This window comes from Hyperolius riggenbachi, chromosome 1 (assembly GCF_040937935.1).
Source record: "Hyperolius riggenbachi isolate aHypRig1 chromosome 1, aHypRig1.pri, whole genome shotgun sequence".
NCBI lineage: Eukaryota > Metazoa > Chordata > Amphibia > Anura > Hyperoliidae > Hyperolius > Hyperolius riggenbachi.
Window position 1 is genome coordinate 253,250,291 of NC_090646.1, and position 20,982 is coordinate 253,271,272.

The window sequence follows — 20,982 nt, forward strand, 5'->3', positions numbered from 1 at the left end:
GTAAGGCTGATGAATTGGACTCAACATACTTTGTCCCTAATTAAAAAAAGTTTGCTGTTACTTTCTTTATATCCTGTTTTTAGTTTTCTTTTTCACTTGCTACATGTTAAAAAAGTAAAGATTGAAAAACTCATACGCATACAAATCTGTTCTGAAACTGCATCATCAACAAACTAAACTAAATCCTCTATCTAGGGTGTCCAGATATCTAGTCACTGCAGCCAGTGCACCTTCAATGCATGTTGGCTGATGTAACCAGCACAGACATCACCTCCTGTCTATCCAAAGAGACTAGTAGGGGAAAAAAAACAAGAGAATGGCACTTCTGATAGGGAGGGGGGATTTGGGGGGGTTAAACACCATCCCCAGATATCAGTAGCATAATCTGTCTACCTTCTAGATTTTTTTGAGTGGAGAGGGATAAGCATCGCTGTTAATTACAAATCCCAGCAAGGGATAAAGCAGCACTGGGCCACAGTGCCCAAATAACTACATACTGTACATACAGACATATTAGATATGCGCTCCAATTTATCTTTTCTTGATGCCGTTTCGTGGGCAAACACTTAAAGGGAACCTAAACTCAGAAGGATATGGATTTTTCCTTTTAAAATAATACCAGTTTCCTGGCTCTCCTGCTGATCCTGTGTCTCTAATACTTTCAGCCACAGCCCCTCAACAAGCATGCAGCAGATCAGACTGGATTAGCTGCATGCTTGTTTCAGGTCTGTGATTCAGCCACTACTGCAGCCACAGAGATCAGCAGGACTGTCAGGCAACTGGTATTATTTAAAAGGAAACATCCATATCCCTCTCAGTTTACGTTCCCTTTAAAGTACTTACATATGCAAGTAAAAAACCTCCCTGAAACCCAATGGGATAACTAACAAAAATTTCAGCAGTCATTTTATATATAAACAAGGATTATCACTCTAGCGCTATACCTGCAGCATTAAATGAAGGTTTGTCACTTTCTGTGCAGACCATCCAGAGTTGTCATCTCCCACTTCAAACCACGGCTTCATGCGCTGGATGTAGGATCCTTCTTTGAAGAAATTCTGATTTGAGTTGTTATGTTTAAGTAGGTTTTGGAGTAATATTAGACAGTCTTCAACGACAATGCCTGCAATGGTAGCAAACAAACCTCATTAAAATGAGACCCTCAAGTTTTAGATCCTGTTTTCTAGTGCACTTGTATGGACCACATACCCCCATCACTGTTTCCCTCTTCGGTGATAATGTCAAGCAGTCTTTCAAAAGCATTTTCAAAAGCTACAATTTTCTGGATAGCAGCATTGCCTTTTGTCAATTGCTGGAGCAGTAAAAGACCCTGAAGAAGAACATACAACATACTGTAGTTTGCATTTTTCACCAATCAGTGGAACTTTTAAAGTAACAGTGTAGAGGATACAACTCTAAAGGTGGAATTGCTGCCACTATGCAGCAGTGTCAGATTTCTATGACAGATCAAACCTGAAACCCAAGTCACTAAAGTCTGATGAAAATCCAGCTTAATACATGAATTCATAGCTGCCCAACTCATATCACTGCTACGTGTCGCTGCACTGGTACAAAGACAGTAAGAGCCCATTCACACAGTCAGTTGCATTGCAATCAGATAGCAACGGGGCCTAAAAGTCACACCCCATCAGTAACGTAAGACATACAGTACAATAAAAGTATGCCTCACTTCCACTGTATGCATGCTGCGCTTTACTGCATCGGAAAAAGCTGCACCTAACTCAATGTTTAAAGGACTTACGAGGCCTGAGTTGTAAAAAAGAAATAAAAAAAGTTAGATACCTGTGTGTGTTTGCAAGGCACGGAGGACGCCGTCCGCGTCCTCCGTGCCGTTCCGCCTGGTTCCCGCCGCTGAACAGCCCCCCGAACGGTCCCCGACCGCGCGGCCCAGGTTGTGCTCCCCCGCCTGTATCAAGATGGCCGCCGGAGCTGGCCGCGGCTGCGCAGTCCGCATAGCCGCGAGTGCGGCTGCGCAGCTCTAAGGCCAACCTCCTGATCCACGTAACAGTAGCGTGGATCGGGGAGTTGGCCTTAGAGCTGCGCAGCCGCACTCGCGGCTATGCGGACTGCGCAGCCGCGGCCAGCTTCGGCGGCCATCTTTGTGAAGGCTGGAGAGCCCGACCCGGGCCGTGCGGTCGTGGGACGTTCGGGGGATATTAAGCAGCAGGGACCCGGCGGAAAGGCACGGAGGGCGCGGACGGCGTCCTCCGTGCCTTGTAAACACACACAGGTATCTAACTTTTTTTATTTATGTTTTACAAATCAGGCCTCATAAGTCCTTTAAAGCCTCATAGAAATGTATCTGTATCATGCTGCCATGTGGTGATTATGCCCAGTGAGGCAGGGTAACAGACTGTGTGGAAAGGCACTAAATGAGAAGGTGGTAAGGAGGTATAGTTGGGTCTTCACTAACCCATTAGGAAGTTTGGGCACGTTAAAGAAAACTTTAACAAAAAAAAACAAACAAAAAAAAACCCTCTGGGGTATACTTACTTTGGGAGGGGGAAGCCCTAACCTGGCTTCTCCCATCCTCCTCCGTCCCGGCAATCCAGCGCTTCGACCCGCCGAACAGCGGCGAGGTAAAATGTACTTACCACGATCCAGCTCAGGCGCAGTAGCGGCTCTTCATTCAGGCTAACGCAGAAATAGCCGAGCCCGAACGTATCCGCTCTACTGCACAGGCCCGAGTTCTTTGCGCCTGCGCAATAGAGTGGATCGATTGGGACAGGCCATTTCCGCCTTAGCCCAAACAAAGAGCCACTACTGGGCCTGCACAGTATAACGGTCGGTAAATATCGCCACACTTGCGCAGTAATTGGCAGGCTTTGTTGAGAAAGTTTTGGGGGAGCCAGCGTTGGATTACCCGAGGCTACAGAGGACAGGAAAGCCTCATTGGGACGCTGAGGCTTCCCCCTCCCGAGGTAAGTATCTCCCAGAGGGAGATTTTTTTTTTAGTTACAGGTTCTCTTTAAAGTAACTCCCTAAACTAAAATTTAAGTACCTACTCCTAGGTACATAAAAACTATTTGAACGTATTCCCTGTGTATAAAATGTTTTACTTTGAACGCAGGTATTGATTACAATTGCTAAATGGTAAATTTAATCAATGCCGTCCAGGATAAGCTCTCTGCCTGGTCTCTTCACTTTGCTCTCACTGCCTCCTCTGCTGAATAGACACATTGCCTTGGCAATGGCTGAGTCACTTCAACAGAGCAGGAGGGGCGTAAAGAGACCATTCAGAGAGCTTCTAGTTGGCAATGATTACATTTGCTGACTAGCAGAGCAGTACAAACTTGTACTGTTCCCTGCATTGAAAGCAAACATTTTTACACACAGGGAATGCTTCATTTATGTGCCTAAGAGTAGGTCATTTTAGTTAAGTGAGTTTAATTCTTTTTAGAAAGTAGCAGCCCTGCTAACTAAGGTATGGCTGAACATGAAGCCTTATCACTATTTAGGTTTAAATAGCCTAGGTAATCAATACAAAAGGTATTAAATGTATTATCCTTACGCTTCTTGCGACTACAAGTCCCACCTCCTCATGTAGACAAGAGTTCTACTCAGGCCCAGATTAACACCCCCCCCCCCTCCCCCGAGACGCACCTCGGATGGCCCGACTGTCACTTCTCCCTTACTCTCCTCATTCATTACAGGTGCCCCATTCTGAAGGGAGATCTCATCAGTGGGATGCCAAAAGCTGGGTGAGTAAGCTCATTTACAATCAACTCGAGACTCTGAATAAGGGAGGGAGGTGCTAGGGGAGGGGATTGAGCTGCCTTTCCATCATCAGGCACCTGTAGGCACATGTCTACAGTGCTTTATGGTAAATACGGCCCTGGTTCTACTGTAAAGCTGGGATTCTATGAAGATAACGTTCTTCCTGGTTGATGTGTCAAATACACCTTATTGACTAGCTCACAGCACGAATCAGCATTCTGCCAAGAAGAACAACACAGTAGGAACCAATCTTTATTAGCCTCTAGCTTGCTGTACCCAGATCACATGACTGTGCTTGAATCAACTGCGCCACGTATATATATTCTGGGAGATCTGCACTAGTAGAATTTGTAGACTGAGCTATGCCATCTGTGACAAATTAGAATTCTTTAACAATACTACATATTTTCACATGTCAGATAAAGAAGCTTTGTTCTTGGTAAACCTGGCAGGATATCAAGTCTGGACTTTAGAATAAAGAAAAAAAAAAAGCAGAACTAGGGTTTCTTTGACACGTTGGTCAAGCCTGTCACAGATTTATTGAACATGAGGGCACAAAGTTTTCTATAAATAGCTCAATATTAGATAAAGTGATCACTTTTTGTGCTCGACAGACTGGTTTATGTGGAAAAATACAGAAATATCCTAATGAAAACTAAATTTAAAGTAAACTGTTCCTATACGCTCACATTTTGAATGTCAGCATGCAATTTATAAAAAAAAAAAAAAAAAAAAACCAAAGAATAATTAAGGAGAACTTCGGCCATCTAAAAACTTACATCATTACGGATCACCTCTCTGGAATCATCAAGTAGATCCATAAGTCTGGAAACACCTGTGAAGAGTCAAACATTCCAACTTTATAACTTCCTATCAACAAAGAATGTGATGGAGCATTGACACTGCAGGAGGGTGACAAGCAAGTTTGAAAACCTGTTTATCATCAGATCAATCAAGTTCAAGTTTCTCCAAGCAACATAACTCTTAAACAATAGAGACCAAAGAGTACTGCCATAGCAAAGCTCAACTCATGTTGTGGTCCCTACCCAGCAGTAAGGACAAAATGCATCATGCACAAATAATGAGACATATCTATGCGGAGAACTAAAATAACATGGAACCAACGATCTCTGTTTTTTGGGAGGTGTTGTGTGTAGTCACTAGCTTTATGCAAGTTTGAGATGAGATCCCTTCACAATTTTACTGCACATTTTAATACCATTCCTCTAGTCCTTGTCACATGCAAGTTGTTATCGGCTACACTTAGGGATCTGACATTTCTCTATTTGTGATAACAAATTTCTCTTTAATAAAATCTAGTTGGATTACAAATTGTAACCTATTTATAGAAACCCAGCCTAAAAAAATCACAGATGGCATATAATTATGGGAACTCTTTTACTAAATACATTTTTATTTTGTGATCCACCCATCACTGCTGGTCTGCTAGGTGGCGTAAACTATAGGTGACAAAGCTCAACCCTCACCTCCAAACCGGTGTTGCAGGGCTATAAATTAAGGACTGTCTGAAACTCATTAGTCATACTATGTTGTATCGCTGTTTGATGCTTCAATAAAAGATCCTGGTATTACTGCACCCCGGTGAGTTGCAAATCATCCTTCCTAGTAACCTTGTGACATAAAATAAGCACAAGAACAATGCTACTCAGAGCTTGGAGCAATTTAGATTATGAGGTTCTTACCTGACCTCCATCTGTTCGCTAATCTAGCACTATTTGTGAAACTCACTATGAGCTCTCTCCTTTCAGTAAACTCTACCACCTTCCACTCACACGCTGCACATCACTGTTCTAGTGAGTACTTGTAGGGGACTTCACCCTGGACTCCAAGTCTTGTGTTACTCAGCTGCAGACCGATTTTGCCATTTGAGCATTTCTGCCTTGATAGAGACAAGACACAGAACATTTATATCGCGCTTTTCTCCTGGCGGGATCAAAGCGCCAGAGCTGCAGCCACTAGGACGCGCTCTATAGGCAGTAGCAGTGTTAGGGAGACTTGCCCAAGGTCTCCTACTTAGTAGGTGCTGGCTTACTGAACAGGCAGAGCAGAGATTTAAACCCAGGTCACCTGTGTCCGAGGCAGAGCCCTTAACCATTACACTATCCAAAACGTTGGTTTCTTCATGTTTTGATCTTGGAGACTAATAGAATCTAAGGGTGTGATTGTTTCTATTCAACTGTACAACATACAGACACAAAGCAACTCTTACCCATTGGGCTGACTAAAATAATCTGTTGGACTTGGTTTCCCTGCTGCTTAAGAATAGTAGTCAGCAGTTTCACTCCAGGCCAGCGCACATGGAAATCAAACTCCTAAATGAAAAGTTTAAAAATGACATTTAGAAATTAGGAATAAAGAGATCACAAAAAAAAAAAAAAAAAAAAAAAAAAAGAAGATCATTGAAAATATTTGGGGTGTAACGTTCCATTTTTCGATGCAACTTTCAATTACAACTAATGAATAAAGTCGATGTGCCTAAATCACTGTGAGCCTGGAAATGCAATTAACTGATGCCGTAATTATGTAAAAAAAAAAATGATGTAAAATACAATGATAATTTCACAATGTGATCATACATAAATAATAATTTAGCAAAAAAAACAGGATTGACCTAAAAGTTTTCAGCTGTTGTGATTTTTGTTTTTGTTTTAACAGTTCTTTATCTAGCTTGGTCAATCAAATATTTTACCTTTTCTCATTGATATTTCACAGATTCAATCATTTCTAAAAACTACCTTTGGAAAGAACATTTGGATATCTCAACATGTGGGCACATCAAATCAGGTCTAGTCTAAAGCCGCATCTACACACGTAGATGCGCCCGCGATGTTACTTATCAATCGAATTAGCGGCTCGATTGATAAGATCCGACAGGACGGATCTTGCTTCCGCCGATTCCCTGCTCGCTCCCCGTGAGGGGCAATGGCAGGGAATTGAGTGGAAGATAAGCGGCGCTGGCGGGGACGAGCGGGGAATCGAATGCGGAGCGGGGACGCGGAAGAGGCCGCCGATCGTCACAACATCTCCCCGTGTAGACGAGGCTTAACATGACACTGTATTTAACACAACTACATCCTGGAAAGCCAGATAAGAGTCCTGAATCTTAAAGGATGAATACACAGCGCATGCCTCTTCTACTTCAAGATGAACAAAGCATCAGCTGGTTGCATTCGATATGTCTAGGATTATCTAGCAGTAATCCTCCCTTTAGATGTATATGTTACGGCCAGAACCCGAAGTTTGGCCACTTCTAGTTCTGGCCGGCCACTTCGGGTTCTGGCCGGCCACTTCGCGAAGTGCCCGCTGCGCTGCGGCCAATGTTAGAAACGGATCGTTTACTCTGATATGAATGTATCTTCTGGCCGCAGCGCAGCGGCCAAACGTATTAATTTGTTGCAATTTTAAGCCGGCGGCAATGTAACGATTCAAGCCGCCGGCTTTTTCATCTGCCTCATCTCTCTCTCTCTCTCCTCTTATGGCCAGCCGGCGGGGGGGGGGGACACGCGAGTCCCCCCGGGAGTCGTTCGTCGCAGCAGGGGCAGCAGAGCGGGGAGGCTGCAGACATTGCTTCTGCCAGCACCCGCTCTGCAAGAACGGCAGGCTTCCCTGCCGCGACGAACGACTCCGGAGGGACACGCGTGTCCCCGCCCGGCTGCCCATAAGAAAGAGAGGGAGAGAGATGAGGCAGATGAAAAAGCCGGCGGCTTGAATCGTTACATTGCCGCCGGCTTAAAATTGCAACAAATTAATACGTTTGGCCGCTGCGCTGCGGCCAGAAGATACATTCATATCAGAGTAAACGATCCGTTTCTAACATTGGCCGCAGCGCAGCGGGCACTTCGCGAATTGGCCGGCCAGAACCCGAAGTGGCCGGCCAGAACTAGAAGTGGCCAAACTTCGGGTTCTGGCCGTAACATATACATTACAATACATTCTGTAATATATTGCTTAGCTATGCCACAGTAGAATGTAGAATGCATACCGGGTATGTCCATTTGCCTGTTATGACAGATTACTGTAGAGGTGTTGTAATCAGTAATCCCTGATAATGTACACAATCCATCTTGTGCACCACCACCCCAACAACCCCCCCGCCTGTGCGCACACCCTCTCCCATCACGAGCACAGTAGTTAGCAGGTGTAATGTGCATGCACAACACTGCATCCACGCTGCCGTTTAGATATATACTGTAGATGCTCCATGATCTGTGTAAATATTCATACATGAATATCGGCGTAACTGGAACATTTCTAGGTAGGGCGTACACCATAAGCTGCACTGAAAAGTACGGATTTTAGGGTTGGGAAAAAAATGTAATTTCCCCTTAAAAGCTATTGTAGACATTTATACCTGTCTACAAACTGAAATGGAAATAGTTTTAAAAATATTTAATTTCAAAATGACTTGCATGGCACTGAACAGCATTGATTTCCTTTTACATAGGCAGAATTCCCCAACTAAATCCAAAATTGAACATGGCAAATTCTCAAAGCAGTCATGCTGATTAATGTAAAATTATAAGAACTACCTTTAAAGGGAACCTAAACTGAGAGGGATATGGATGTTTCCTTTTAAACAATACCAGTTGCCTGGCGTCCTGCTAATCTCTGTGGCTGCAGCAGTGGCAGAATGACACACCTGACAAGCATGCAGCAATCCAGTCTGACTTCAGTCAGAGCACCTGATCTGCATGCTTGCTGAGGGGCTGTGGCTGAAAGTATTAGGGGAACAGGATCAGCAGGAGAGCCAGGCAACTGGTATTATTTTAAAAGGTAAAATCCATATCCCTCTCAGTTTATACACCGTTTTGGTGCTTTTGTTTCCTGCAGCTGTACACCTATGCAAACACTCATGACCTCTCCTGCCTCTAGCTTCCTGTTACCAAACTGAGGCTTTATTGATGGTCAGCAACAACTTCCTGTGACTGAAATGAGTACATTTGAAATCGGCGCCGGTAGACTTGGGCGCAGGATACAGCGGTATATAGCTGATCCTGCTTCTGCACAAGTCCGGGCCATTTTAAATTACTATTCCCCCTCCAGGGTGCCATGGATAGTGGGGGAATGAAACAATTCAGCTTCCAGCGATTGCTGGAGGCCGAATTATTGTGTTTTTTAACCACTTGAGGACCGCGGGCTTTACCCCCCTTAAGGACCAGACCCTTTTTTTCCATTCAGACCACTGCCGCTTTCACGGTTTATTGCTCAGTCATACAACCTACCACCTAAATGAATTTTGGCTCCTTTTCTTGTCACTAATAAAGCTTTCTTTTGGTGCGATTTGATTGCTGCTGCGATTTTTACTTTTTATTATATTCATCAAAAAAAGACATGAATTTTGTCAAAAAAAAAAGATTTTTTTAACTTTCTGTGCTGACATTTTTCAAATAAAGTAAAATTTCTGTATACATGCAGCACTAAAAATTTAGACAAACATGTTTTGATAAAAAAAAAAAAAAAAAAAACCCCATTCAGCCTATATTTATTGGTTTGGGTAAAAGTTATAGCGTTCACAAACTATGGTTCCCATTTTGTAGCATCTATGACTTTTCTGACCACCTGTCATGTTTCATGAGGGGCTAGAATTCCAGGATAGTATAAATACCCCCCAAATGACCCCATTTTGGAAAGAAGACATCCCAAAGTATTTAATGAGAGGCATAGTGAGTTCATAGAAGATATTATTTTTGTCACAAGTTAGCGGAAAATGACAGATTGTGTTTCCATTTCTGCTAACTTGACAAAAAAAAAAAAAAAAAATGAAATCTGCCACGGACTCACCATGCCCCTCTCTGAATACCTTAAAGTGTCTACTTTCCAAAATGGGGTCATTTGTGGGGTGTGTTTACTGTGCTGGCATTTTGGGGGGTGCTAATTTTTAAGCACCCCTGTAAAGCCTAAAGGTGCTCATTGGACTTTGGACCCCTTAGCGCAGTTAGGCTGCAAAAAAGTGCCACACGTGTGGTATTGCCATACTCAGGAGAAGTAGTATAATGTGTTTTGGGGTGTATTTTTACACATACCCATGCTGGGTGGGAGAAACATCTCTGTACATGACAATTGTTTGATTTTTTTTTTTTAACACACAATTGTCCATTTACAGAGATATTTCTTTCTTTTTTGCACCCTAACTGCGCTAAGGGGCCCAAAGTCCTATTCACAGGTCATTTTGAGGCATTTGTTTTCTAGACTACTCCTCACGGTTTAGGGCCCCTAGAATGCCAGGGCAGTATAGGAACCCCACAAGTGACTGCATTTTAGAAAGAAGACACCCCAAGGTATTCCGTTAGGTGTATGGCGAGTTCATAGAAGATTTTATTTTTTGTTACAAGTTAGTGAAAAATGACACTTTGTGAAAAAAAACCAATAAAAATCAATTTCCGCTAACTTTTGACAAAAAATAAAATCTTCTATGAACTCGTCATACACCTAACAGAATACCATGGGGTGTCTTTTTTCTAAAATGGGGTCACTTGTGGGGTTCCTATACCGCCCTGGCATTTTACGGGCCCAAAACCGTGAGTAGTCTGGAAACCAAATGTCTCAAAATGACTGTTCAGGGGTATAAGCATCTGCAAATTTTGATGACAGGTGGTCTATGAGGGGGCGAATTTTGTGGAACCGGTCATAAGCAGGGTGGCCTTTTAGATGACAGGTTGTATTGGGCCTGATCTGATGGATAGGAGTGCTAGGGGGGGGTGACAGGAGGCGATTGATGGGTGTCTCAGGGGGTGGTTAGAGGGGAAAATAGATGCAATCAATGCACTGGGGAGGACATCGGAAGGGGGTCTGAGGGGGATCTGAGGGTTTGGCCGAGTGATCAGGAGCCCACACGGGGCAAATTAGGGCCTGATCTGATGGGTAGGTGTGCTAGGGGGTGACAGGAGGTGATTGATGGGTGTCTCAAGGTGTGATTAGAGGGGGGGAATAGATGCAAGCAATGCACTGGCGAGTTGATCAGGGCTGGGGTCTGAGGGCGTTCTGAGGGTGTGGGCGGGTGATTGAGTGCTCTAGGGGCAGATAGGGGTCTAATCTGATGGGTAGCAGTGACAGGGGGTGATTGATGGGTAATTAGTGGGTGTTTAGGGTAGAGGACAGATGATGTAAACACTGCACTTGGGAGGTGATCTGATGTCGGATCTGCGGGCGATCTATTGGTGTGGGTGGGTGATCAGATTGCCCGCAAGGGGCAGGTTAGGGGCTGATTGATGGGTGGCAGTGACAGGGGTGATTGATGGGTGGCAGTGACAGGGGGTGATTGATGGGTGATCAGTGGGTTATTACAGGGAAGAACAGATGTAAATAATGCACTGGCGAATTGATAAGGGGGGGGGGTCTGAGGGCAATCTGAGCGTGTAGGCGGGTGATTGGGTGCCCACAAGGGGCAGATTAGGGTCTGATCTAATGGGTAATAGTGACAGGTGGTGATAGGGGGTGATTGATGGGCGATTGATGGGTAATTAGTGGGTGTTTAGGGTAGAGAACAGATGTAAACCATGCACTTGGGAGGTGATCTGACGTCGGATCTGCGGGCGATCTATTGTGTGGGTGGGTGATCAGATTGCCCGCAAGGGGCAGGTTAGGGGCTGATTGATGGGTAGCAGTGACAGGGGGTGTTTGATGGGTGATTGACAGGTGATCAGGGGGGATAGATGCATACAGTACACAGGGGGGGGGGGGGGGTCTGGGGAGAATCTGAGGGGTGGGGGTGGTCAGGAGGGAGCAGGGGGCTGTTCAGGGCATAAAAAAAAATTGCGTTTACAGATAGTGACAGGGAGTGATTGATGGGTGATTAGGGGGGGTGATTGGGTGCAAACAGTGTTCTGGGGGGGCGGGCATTGGGGGGGGTCTGAGGGGTGCTGTGGGCGATCAGGGGGCGGGAAATCAGTGTGCTTGGGTGCGGACTAGGGTGGCTGCAGCCTGCCCTGGTGGTCCCTCGGACACTGGGACCACCAGGGCAGGAGGCTGCCTGTATAATACACTTTGTATACATTACAAAGTGTATTATAAACTTTGTATGCGGCAATCCGGGTGCTAGTAACCCGCCGGCACTTCCGAACGGGCGGCGGGTTACAACGCGAGGGGGGCGGAGCCAGTCGCCGGTGGCTGATCGCGTCACGAATGACGCGAACGCTCCGCCCATGCCCGTACAAGGACCGCCGCCTCTGTGCATGCGGCAGTCCTTGCGAGATCCACTTGCCGGCCGCCTCTGTGCAGTTGGCGGTCAGCAAGTGGTTAAGCAACCTCGGCTCCGTCTTTTGACGGAACCGACGTTACTCACTGAGCGCTGCAATAGGAGTGATGGGCATGCTTGGCCGTACATCCACCAGCTGAATCCAGGAAAGAGAGGAAACAAGCTCTAGTGCCGTGAGAAGCATATTTGGCCCATAAAAAAAGTATTCTGTGCATCACTTTGGTTATATACACTGTCTATTTATTCATCACCCTACCTGCTAACAGAACTTGATCAATTGAGATTTAAAGTAGCATAATCCTTGAATTGTAGTCAAACCCCACCATGCTTTCTTCTCTTCTGCCCCAGGAGTTGGGAAAGCCACACACATACCTGTATTAGGGTTTACTGAATACTATTGAGCACTATTCTTGCAACATGGACTGCCATGAAGTAACGCTTCCCAGCACAGACCATATTTCGATTACCACCTGCTTTACACTTCACTCGGTAAGCCTCCCCAAAGTAAGAAGGGGCATGATTACTCGATATTGCCAGTATAAAACAAAGATGGGTTAACAGAACACCCAAGCAGGTCAGGGAGACCCAAACTACTAGGAAAAGCCATCCTGCTTAAAAGGGGTCCCCTTCAAAGCTAATGCTCAGTGTTTGCCTTCTTAAAGAGACTCTGTAACACATTTTTCAGCCTTAGTTCTTCTATCCTATAAGTTCCTATGCCTGTTCTAATGTGCTCTGGCTTACTGCAGCCTTTCCTAATTGCACTGTCTCTGTAATAAATCTTATCTCCTTTCCTCTGTCGTGTTTGTCGGGCTAAGGCTTGAATGTGTCTAATGTGCAGGGCTGCTTGTGATTGGTAGAAGCTATACACACCCTCTGCAGGCCCCCTGCACACTCTGTATGACTCACACACTGTTTATGTGAGCCTATCACAAGCTGGTTAGTTTGTTTGTAAACACTGCCTAAAACTGGCAATGACAAGCCAGGATTGCAGCAGGGGGTGACAGAAACAGCACAGAGGGGCACAGGAGAAAATGAGGAATAGAATGGTATGCTTTTTAGTGTAAGAATATAAGAGTACAGATTCTCTTTAAAATAGAAGGTATTTGTAATAATTCAGCTGTAAGAGAACATCTGTGGTTACCCACAATGGATCGCTACGGAATATGCAAATTATCTCTTTCTACCCCTGAAGCCAGGCTTACATCCAGAACCGCTGGTGGAAGCAAGCCTGTAGCTTATAAAATGTACAGAGCCACATCAGCCCAACATGCAGACAGCCTATTTCAGACTATTGGATCTCCTCAGTGCATGGCAGGGATTGATATGGCTCCATAGGATAGGGGCTATAGGACAGGCGAAAGACGGATTACAAAGCCATGAGCAATCCAGAGAGATTTGTGGTGAGCAGCTTTTACAGAAGTAACCGCAGAGCACAACATGGAATCATTCTTTGAGTAGGATTCAAAATAGAATTCGGTCCATTCCACTGTGATTGTTATAAAGAAAACAAAGCCTGGAAGGTTAAGCCCTAATTTTCCATAAAGCTCATTATGTAACTAAGCCAACTTCAGCATTTAAATTTTGTGATGTATGTTGAAAGTATCTCAAAGATTCGGACATTAGCAGTCATTAAATAATTGGAAACAAAATGCAACTTGCCTCTAAGACAGACAGTAAGAGGGTGATATTTTCCTGCTGTTTGATGAACATTTCTGTAAACTGGACTCCCAGGTCGTCGTTCTGTGCCTGCTGATTCTCCTCTGCAACATAAACTTGAGAACGTAAGCGACTTTAAATATGGATTCTGCATATTAGTATGAGAAATAAGCATAGAGATGTTAAAACACCTTCTTACAAACTTAGAGAACAATTCTGGGCAATTTACCTAGGATTTTCAAGGCTGTAAATATACAGCTGTCATTTACATCCGTTAAAAAAATAATTTCATCCTCTGTGATATTTCCTCAGCTCAGCTCTTCCATTGAATCCTATAGCCATGCTTTGAAGCTGTAAGAACTGACCAGATGATGCTGAACTTGGAAAAGGAATTCTCACAGGAGACTGCATTATATAAAGTGTAATTATCATGAACTGAGGCTGGTGCAGATCAAAAGGTCACATGACAAAGCTCTTCATTAATAACAGCTCCTGAACACAGATTATACCAGGCAGCAGTCAATCAACAAATTATCAAAAGGTCCTCATCATTGATCATTAAACAGCCACTGGGGAGGAGTAAGGCAGGCGGGTGGTGGAGGTTGTGTCTGCTGAGAATTTAGCACGTGTATTGCGAGGTACACACCATACAATTTTCTGTTAGATTTACCTGTCAGATAGGCAATTTCCAACACGTTGGAAATTATCTAACCATCTATCTGCCTAGCAATTAGGCATTGTTCTAGTCAGCAGGAGATAACTAGAAGACAATGCACCAGAGATAATGACCCGTCTCTATAGAAAATAATCTATCAGAAAATCTAACAGAAAATTGTATGGTGAAATAACATAAAATTGAATGGTGTGTTCTAGGCATATGGCTTGTCTGATGAGTCGCTGAAAGATCTGGACTGTTGGATCCTCTAAGCAGATGCCATTGTTTTCCAGCACACCTCATGCTCCACGCTGCTTTATTGTGCAAAACACTATTGTTTGCAGCGCTAGTTTGTTGTATACTTTGCTTCTGACTTAAAGGATATCCAAAATGGGGGAGGGAGGTCAAAGTATAGCTTAGCCCAAACAAAAAATTTAAAAATAAAGGGGGAGGCATATGTAGTGGGCTCTCCTCACGCCCACCGCTCCACCCATTCTCCTCCGGCACCCTCTGTTACTGGGTATCGACCCTCCGAAGCTACTACCTGGTCGCAAGAGTCGGTGAAGGCTATGCAGGCACTGCACAGCGACACGCGTCCTTGATCGTGCTCCCGGCCACGTAGTTGTGCCGTAGTCGAACTCCCGGCCGCAGAATTAAGGATACACGTCTTCACCGACACTCATGATCAGGAAGTCGCTTTGGAAATTTGGTACACGGTAACGGAGGGCGCTGGAGAACCGAGCAGTGGGCATAAGGAGAGCCTACTACTGATGCCTGCTCCCTCGTTTTTAAAATTTTCATTTGGACTAAGGCATCTTTTAAGCCTAGGATTTACTCTCCTGGGGCTTCTGCGCATGCCTTTCTTGATTGTGCTCCTGTGGTTGGGAGCATAATTGAGCGAGGCACACTGATGTGCCCGTGCATGCGCAGTACCCTCAACTCAGCTTAGACATTCTTTCATGCCTCTCGGTGAACAAATAATGACCCAGGTTTGCTGTTACTCTCATTAGTTTAGTAGAACTCAATATAAGGGTACATACAGTGGTTCATTATATGCATCTAAAGGTTGCCCTAAAGTCTCACGAGTAATGCATGTTTTGCAGGCAACCTCACATGTACACAAGTAAGCTGGAGTAATTACTGTGTCACCTATGTAGATACTGCAGGTATTTACCAAGCAAGAATTGCTGGTGGAATGCAAGGACAGGATTTGATCTTGCCAATCACCCTCATGTCTAAAATGAGAAATCACTGACCAAGCAAAAGGCAAACAACTAGCTCCTACCAATTTGGTTGAGGTTAGCATGATGTAAGATAAGAAGAGAGAATAACCATACAGAAGAGATGCAAGCATCATAACCCGACAAGATTACACCAGGAACAGGGTAGAGACCCCAGGCAGAAGAAGCCAAGACCCCACACATGCACCCAGGAACTGATTTTTACCTTCAGATTCGGCTGCACAGGTAAACATAAAAAGAAAGAAAAGATCATAAATTCACATAACAGGAAAGCAAACTGAAAATTAAGAAAGATTTCATCCGCCTCTTTATAACTATGTAATTTATCTTTAATTAAGATCATTTATTGGCTAATGTAGGCAAATCGGCAATAAATTATTGCAACAAATAAGCTGGTCATCATTACGGAGCAATGCCGGGATAATAAAAAAAAACAAGAAAACCGAAAATCACAAGTCTATTAACTTGGCAAATGTAGCCTAAGCATTAGATACCATATATGCAGGCTAGGCCAGTGTTAATGCGGCCAAGTCAAGTGATATTAAGAGGCATGCTGTATCAATGGCACAATTTTGAAAACATAAGTGAACTCACAGACATAAGCAATATGTGCCAACAAAGACAGACAACGGTATAAGGCTACAGTAAACTGCGACACAAGTGTTCATGCAAGTGATGCCACTGGGGCAACAGAAGCAGCCTGTCCGTCTGCCAGAAGCACTGCTAATCTAAGTGGCAGTTCACCTGTGGCTCTGGGGAGGAGACTCCATGATTGGAAGCGAACAACTGCATGAGTAATTTGGTAGCGGGATGGTGGAATAACATGAGGAAGCAAAAGTCAGAGTAACGGATTAAATCTCTAAGTGACCAATCCACAAGAGCTCAGAGCACAAAACATTCCATTAACAAAGGCTTGTTTCATTATTTAACATATACAGAAAAAAGATTTAGTGCACCTAAAAAAAATAAATTCCACTGCCTTTATGATTTAGTAGTGTATTCACAAACGTGTTCGTGTTCTAGAGTAACAAGTAGTGTAGGACACTTTCTTGAGCTTCTAGAAAGAGAAAACATATGGAGAGAAAAATGGGGCAAAGACTCGCTGGCCATTATTCACTTAAGTAAACATTAGGGCTTCACATAAAGCAGATGCCAGGGTGTGTGTGTGTGTGTGTGTGTGTGTGTGTGTGTGTGTGTGTGTGTGTGTGTGTGTGTGTGTGTGTGTGTGTGTGTGTGTGTGTGTGTGTGTGTGTGTGTGTGTGTGTGTGTGTGTGTGTGTGTGTGTGTGTGTGTGTGTGTGTGTGTGTGTGTGTGTGTGTGTGTGTGTGTGTGTGTGTGTGTGTGTGTGTGTGTGTGTGTGTGTGTGTGTGTGTGTGTGTAAACAACAGCGACACAGGCTACAAGACAGGTTGGCCAGCATTTGCCAATGTACTTACACGCTCGAGCAGCCGGGACCAGCTTTATATGTGCCACACTGTAGTAAACCACTAGCTGCTTCGTTACGAGTCATTAGTTCACTAAAGGTCTGATCTAATTCCAAGTGCAAAATAATCTGCTTCATGCATTAAAATTATCAAATATAATTCCCGCCTGATAAGTACTGATATTATCAAGGGCATAGCTGGTGTGTTTTAACTTTAGCCACATATTGAGATGCTGCTTTTAGATATATCTTTGCTTTTGACAAGCTTCTTGTTGCCAAATGCTGATCACCTATGGTTTTACCAATTCCAATATTAATCTTATTTTTAAAGCTACTGGCTTCCAGATTACATAACAAGTCCTACCTCATACTATTACCCTCACTTACTTCAGGAGGTAGAAGGTAGACAAGTCACATATGTTTAACATTGGGCAAATGTGCTTTGTAAAGGTATGGGGAGTACATTTTCACCCTAATGTTGAGAACAATGTAGGCTGATATTGCTCAGGTGTGGAGCCCCACACTTGCCGCATACATCATCTTGACCAATGCTAGCCCACATAGAATATAAAAGTAAAAAAAAAAAATTCAGGGTTTTCTTTATTTTCAAAAGCACTTAGTGAATGGCAATCGTTCCGTCCAACTGCCAAAAAAAGTGTGCAGCGAGCAGAGAAGCTGGCCAGCATCTTTTTATAAATCTTTTTCAGGGAGTGTCTTTATAAAGAATAAAGGCCATGCTGAGAATCCCCTATGGAGAGATGGACTATTCCAAAACTTGTCGGTAATGTCAGATTTCTACTACCTCCTCAACATAGGAGAAATAATTTAGGTCTCATGTTACTCTGGAAGAAACATGCTTCTTATTTGTATGTGTGTACATGTATTTTACATTTTAAGATTTTCGCAAGAGTGGTCCTTTAACAACAGGGAGTTACATGTATAAATATCTACCTTCTACCATATATGCCCTCTTCATCTGAACGTAGCAAAAAAGGAAAACAAACAAAAAACAAACAAACCCTAAAACATTTTTGCTAGTGACTTTTTCATGTAATAGTATTGCCCCAACTGGACAAGAACTCTATCATGTGTACTGCCCACTGGGATTGAGGATAATTTCAAGATTGGATATTTCACATACAAAAAAGTAAGAAAAAAATATTTGTTAAAGAAAAAAAAGCTGTCGATTTTACTTCTGGGTGTATGACAGACAGGCGCTTTCTGTTAATGCTAAGGAATGATTTTTGGTGGAAGATGAAATTAAATGTTCTTTAAATTTGGAAATACAAAGTGGTAAGTGACATAATTAAAGACAAAGCAAGAGACATTAATAAATGCTCCTGAGTACAAAAGAGTATAAAAGAGTACAAACTAAAACCTACCTGCCTCCTCAGTATCATTAGATACAATATTGTACAACGTATCCAGAGCATAGCCTATAATTTCAGAATCAGACCTATAAAAGCAAAAACATTTTAGGCACCATTCACTACATCTTCTCAAAAGCTTTCTTTCATTTTGTATACATTTCATATGCTGGCCATAAATGGGTAACTGCCTCAGGCAATAAATGTAGCCGAGCATAATGTACAATATTACCAATGCGGATAAATACAATTTTATTAAAGACAGACCTGTACAAGATGTAGCCTGATTAAATGCTACTGCACTTTTACACTGTAATGGAATAAGCTCATACATGTATGTTTTAACTTTTACACTGGCAGCTTTTTTTGTGTTAAAAAAAAAAAAAAAAAAAAAAAAAAAATTGCTACACCCCAGTGCCAGCTTTGTATTGTGTTTATTCAATGACTTGCCCAAATCTACATCTACCAAAGTTTAAATAGTAGGAATTGTCAATGAGGTGCAATTACATTTGAGATGACTGAGTATTATGCTAATTATGATACATAATTGTGCTAATTATTATGAAAATCTATTGTAAGATGGACTTCTCAAATCTTGCAGGAAAAGAATTTCATTGGTCCAATTCCAAGCGGCATAGATTTGCTTTAATATATAATTCCACATAATTTTAGAAATTTAAGTAGAATAGAAAGGTGGCACTAAGCCTCGACTTTGTACTAAATGCCATTTAGACGTCTGTGGCACCGGAATAGGAGGGAACAAAAACGCCTGTAGACGTCCACTGTAGGTGGAAGTGGATTTGTACAAAAATGCCTTTTTATGTCCATGGCGTATGGATAGAAAAATAAAGAAGACCTTATAGATGTCAGCGGCAGTCTAAGGGCAAAAAACAAACAAACAACAAATTAGACTACTTTTAAAAAAGTTAATAGGTCGTAAAAAGAATAAGCCTACTCCACTGCAAGTATCAGCTGAGCATGAGGGATAGGATTCATGCAGTGGCCTAAGAGCTTTGTGATACATAGTGCTTCAAGGCAGGGGCCTAGAAAATGTGAATGGTATTTAAAGGGAACCTAAACTGAGAAGGATATGGATTTTTCCTTTTAAAATAATACCAGTTGCCTGACTCTCCTGCTGATCCTGTGTCTCTCATACTTTTAGCCACAGCCCCTGAACAAGCATGCAGATCAGCTGCAAATACTCACCAAGCCTCCATTGATATCTAGCAGTCTCCCTATACCTCTTCACGGGCTCCTACCAGCTTTCTGGCATCCTCCTCCAAGTCACATAACCGCATCAGGTCATGTGACAAGACTGCTTCTGTGCACCGTGCCGGAAAGTCTCTAGGAGCCCGCAGGGAGGGACAGGGAGACTGCCAAACATCACTGGAGGCCTGGTAAGTATTTAAAATGCCTCCAAAGCACCCAAAAACACCCCAAAACTGTGGTGCCGGTTATCCCACAGGCATGCCGGTTAGCTGAGACTTCTGGTTGCCTGAATCCCGGATAACAGGGACTTTGTTGTACATAGATTAATTGCTAAACTCACCATTGCTACCAACTGCTAAAAACAATTTTTGAAACTGGGGCAGGAACTGGGCAATATCACTGTCTACGAGCCAACTCGATTTCCCTTTTTCTCCCAAGTGTTTGCCTACGTGATATTTTCACACCTTGTGGTAGAGTAGATGTATAATTTTGGTAGAACTTTAACTCTTACTTTTGGTAGTTTTTCCAATTACATAGTGCTAAAAAAATTTTTTAACCTATTGAGGACTGCAGTGTTAAACCCCCTACAGACTAGGCCAATTTTCACAAAATAGGCCACTGCAGCTTTAAAGAGAGAGTCTGAAGCGAGAATAAATCTCGCTTCACACCTCATAGATAGCAGGGGCATGTTTGCCCCTGCTAAAACACCGCTATCCAGCGGCTAAACGGGGGTCCCTGACACCCCCAAATCCCCTCCGTGCAGCGGGGGATTACTTCCTGTTTGAGGCAGGGCTAACCGCCGCAGCCCTGCCTCACGCGCATCTATCAGACGCGTATCTCCGCCTCTCCCCCGCCACCTCTCAGTCTTCCTTCACTGAGAGGGGCGGGGGAGAGGCGGCGATGCGCCGCTGATAGACGCGACAGGAGGCAGGGCTGCGGCCGTTAGCTCTGCCTCCAGGAGGAGCAAAATCCACGACCAAGTTGTTCGTGGATTTTGCAAGGGGGGGGGGGGATTTGGGGGTGAAGGGACCCCCGTTTAGCCGCGGGACAGCGGCGTTTTAGCAGGGGTAACATGCCCCTGCTGAATATGAGCTCTGAAACAAGATTTATTCTCGCTTCAGAGTCTCTTTAAAGGGAATGTCCAAGCAAAATAAAAACATGAGTTTCACTTACCTGGGGCTTCTATCAGCCCCATGCAGCCATCCTGTGCCCTCGTAGTCACTCACTGCTGCTTCGGTCCCCCGCTGGCAGCTTGCCGACCTCGGAGGTCGGCGGGACGCATTGCATACATTTTTACGCATTCCTGCTAGTGCAGGAACATTAACACATACATTTTACGCATTACTGGTTCAATGCGTAAAAATGTACGCATTAAACCAGTAACGCGTAAAAATGTATGCGTTAATGTTCCTGCACTAGCGGGAATGCGTAAAAATGTATGCAATGCGGCCCGCCGACCTCAGAGGTCGGCAAGCTGC

The 20,982-nt window shown here is 43.8% G+C and overlaps 1 protein-coding gene across 6 annotated transcripts in view; it reads right to left on the reverse strand.

The window, feature by feature from the left end:
* Positions 1-20,982, reverse strand: part of USO1 (USO1 vesicle transport factor) — a 95,303-nt gene that overhangs the window by 57,632 nt on the left and 16,689 nt on the right. For 2 of the 6 annotated variants that reach the window (XM_068232842.1, XM_068232868.1), the window contains exons 4-10: positions 18,311-18,384; positions 15,711-15,722; positions 13,613-13,713; positions 5,969-6,071; positions 4,518-4,573; positions 1,210-1,330; positions 945-1,123 (exon numbers count right to left, since the gene is read on the reverse strand). In XM_068232842.1, coding sequence (XP_068088943.1) covers positions 945-1,123; positions 1,210-1,330; positions 4,518-4,573; positions 5,969-6,071; positions 13,613-13,713; positions 15,711-15,722; positions 18,311-18,384 — 646 coding nt within the window. Of the gene's footprint in view, positions 1-944; positions 1,124-1,209; positions 1,331-4,517; positions 4,574-5,968; positions 6,072-13,612; positions 13,726-15,710; positions 15,723-18,310; positions 18,385-20,982 lie in introns of all 6 variants that reach the window. The other 4 variants (XM_068232858.1, XM_068232885.1, XM_068232850.1 and 1 more) reach the window with 2 other exon arrangements.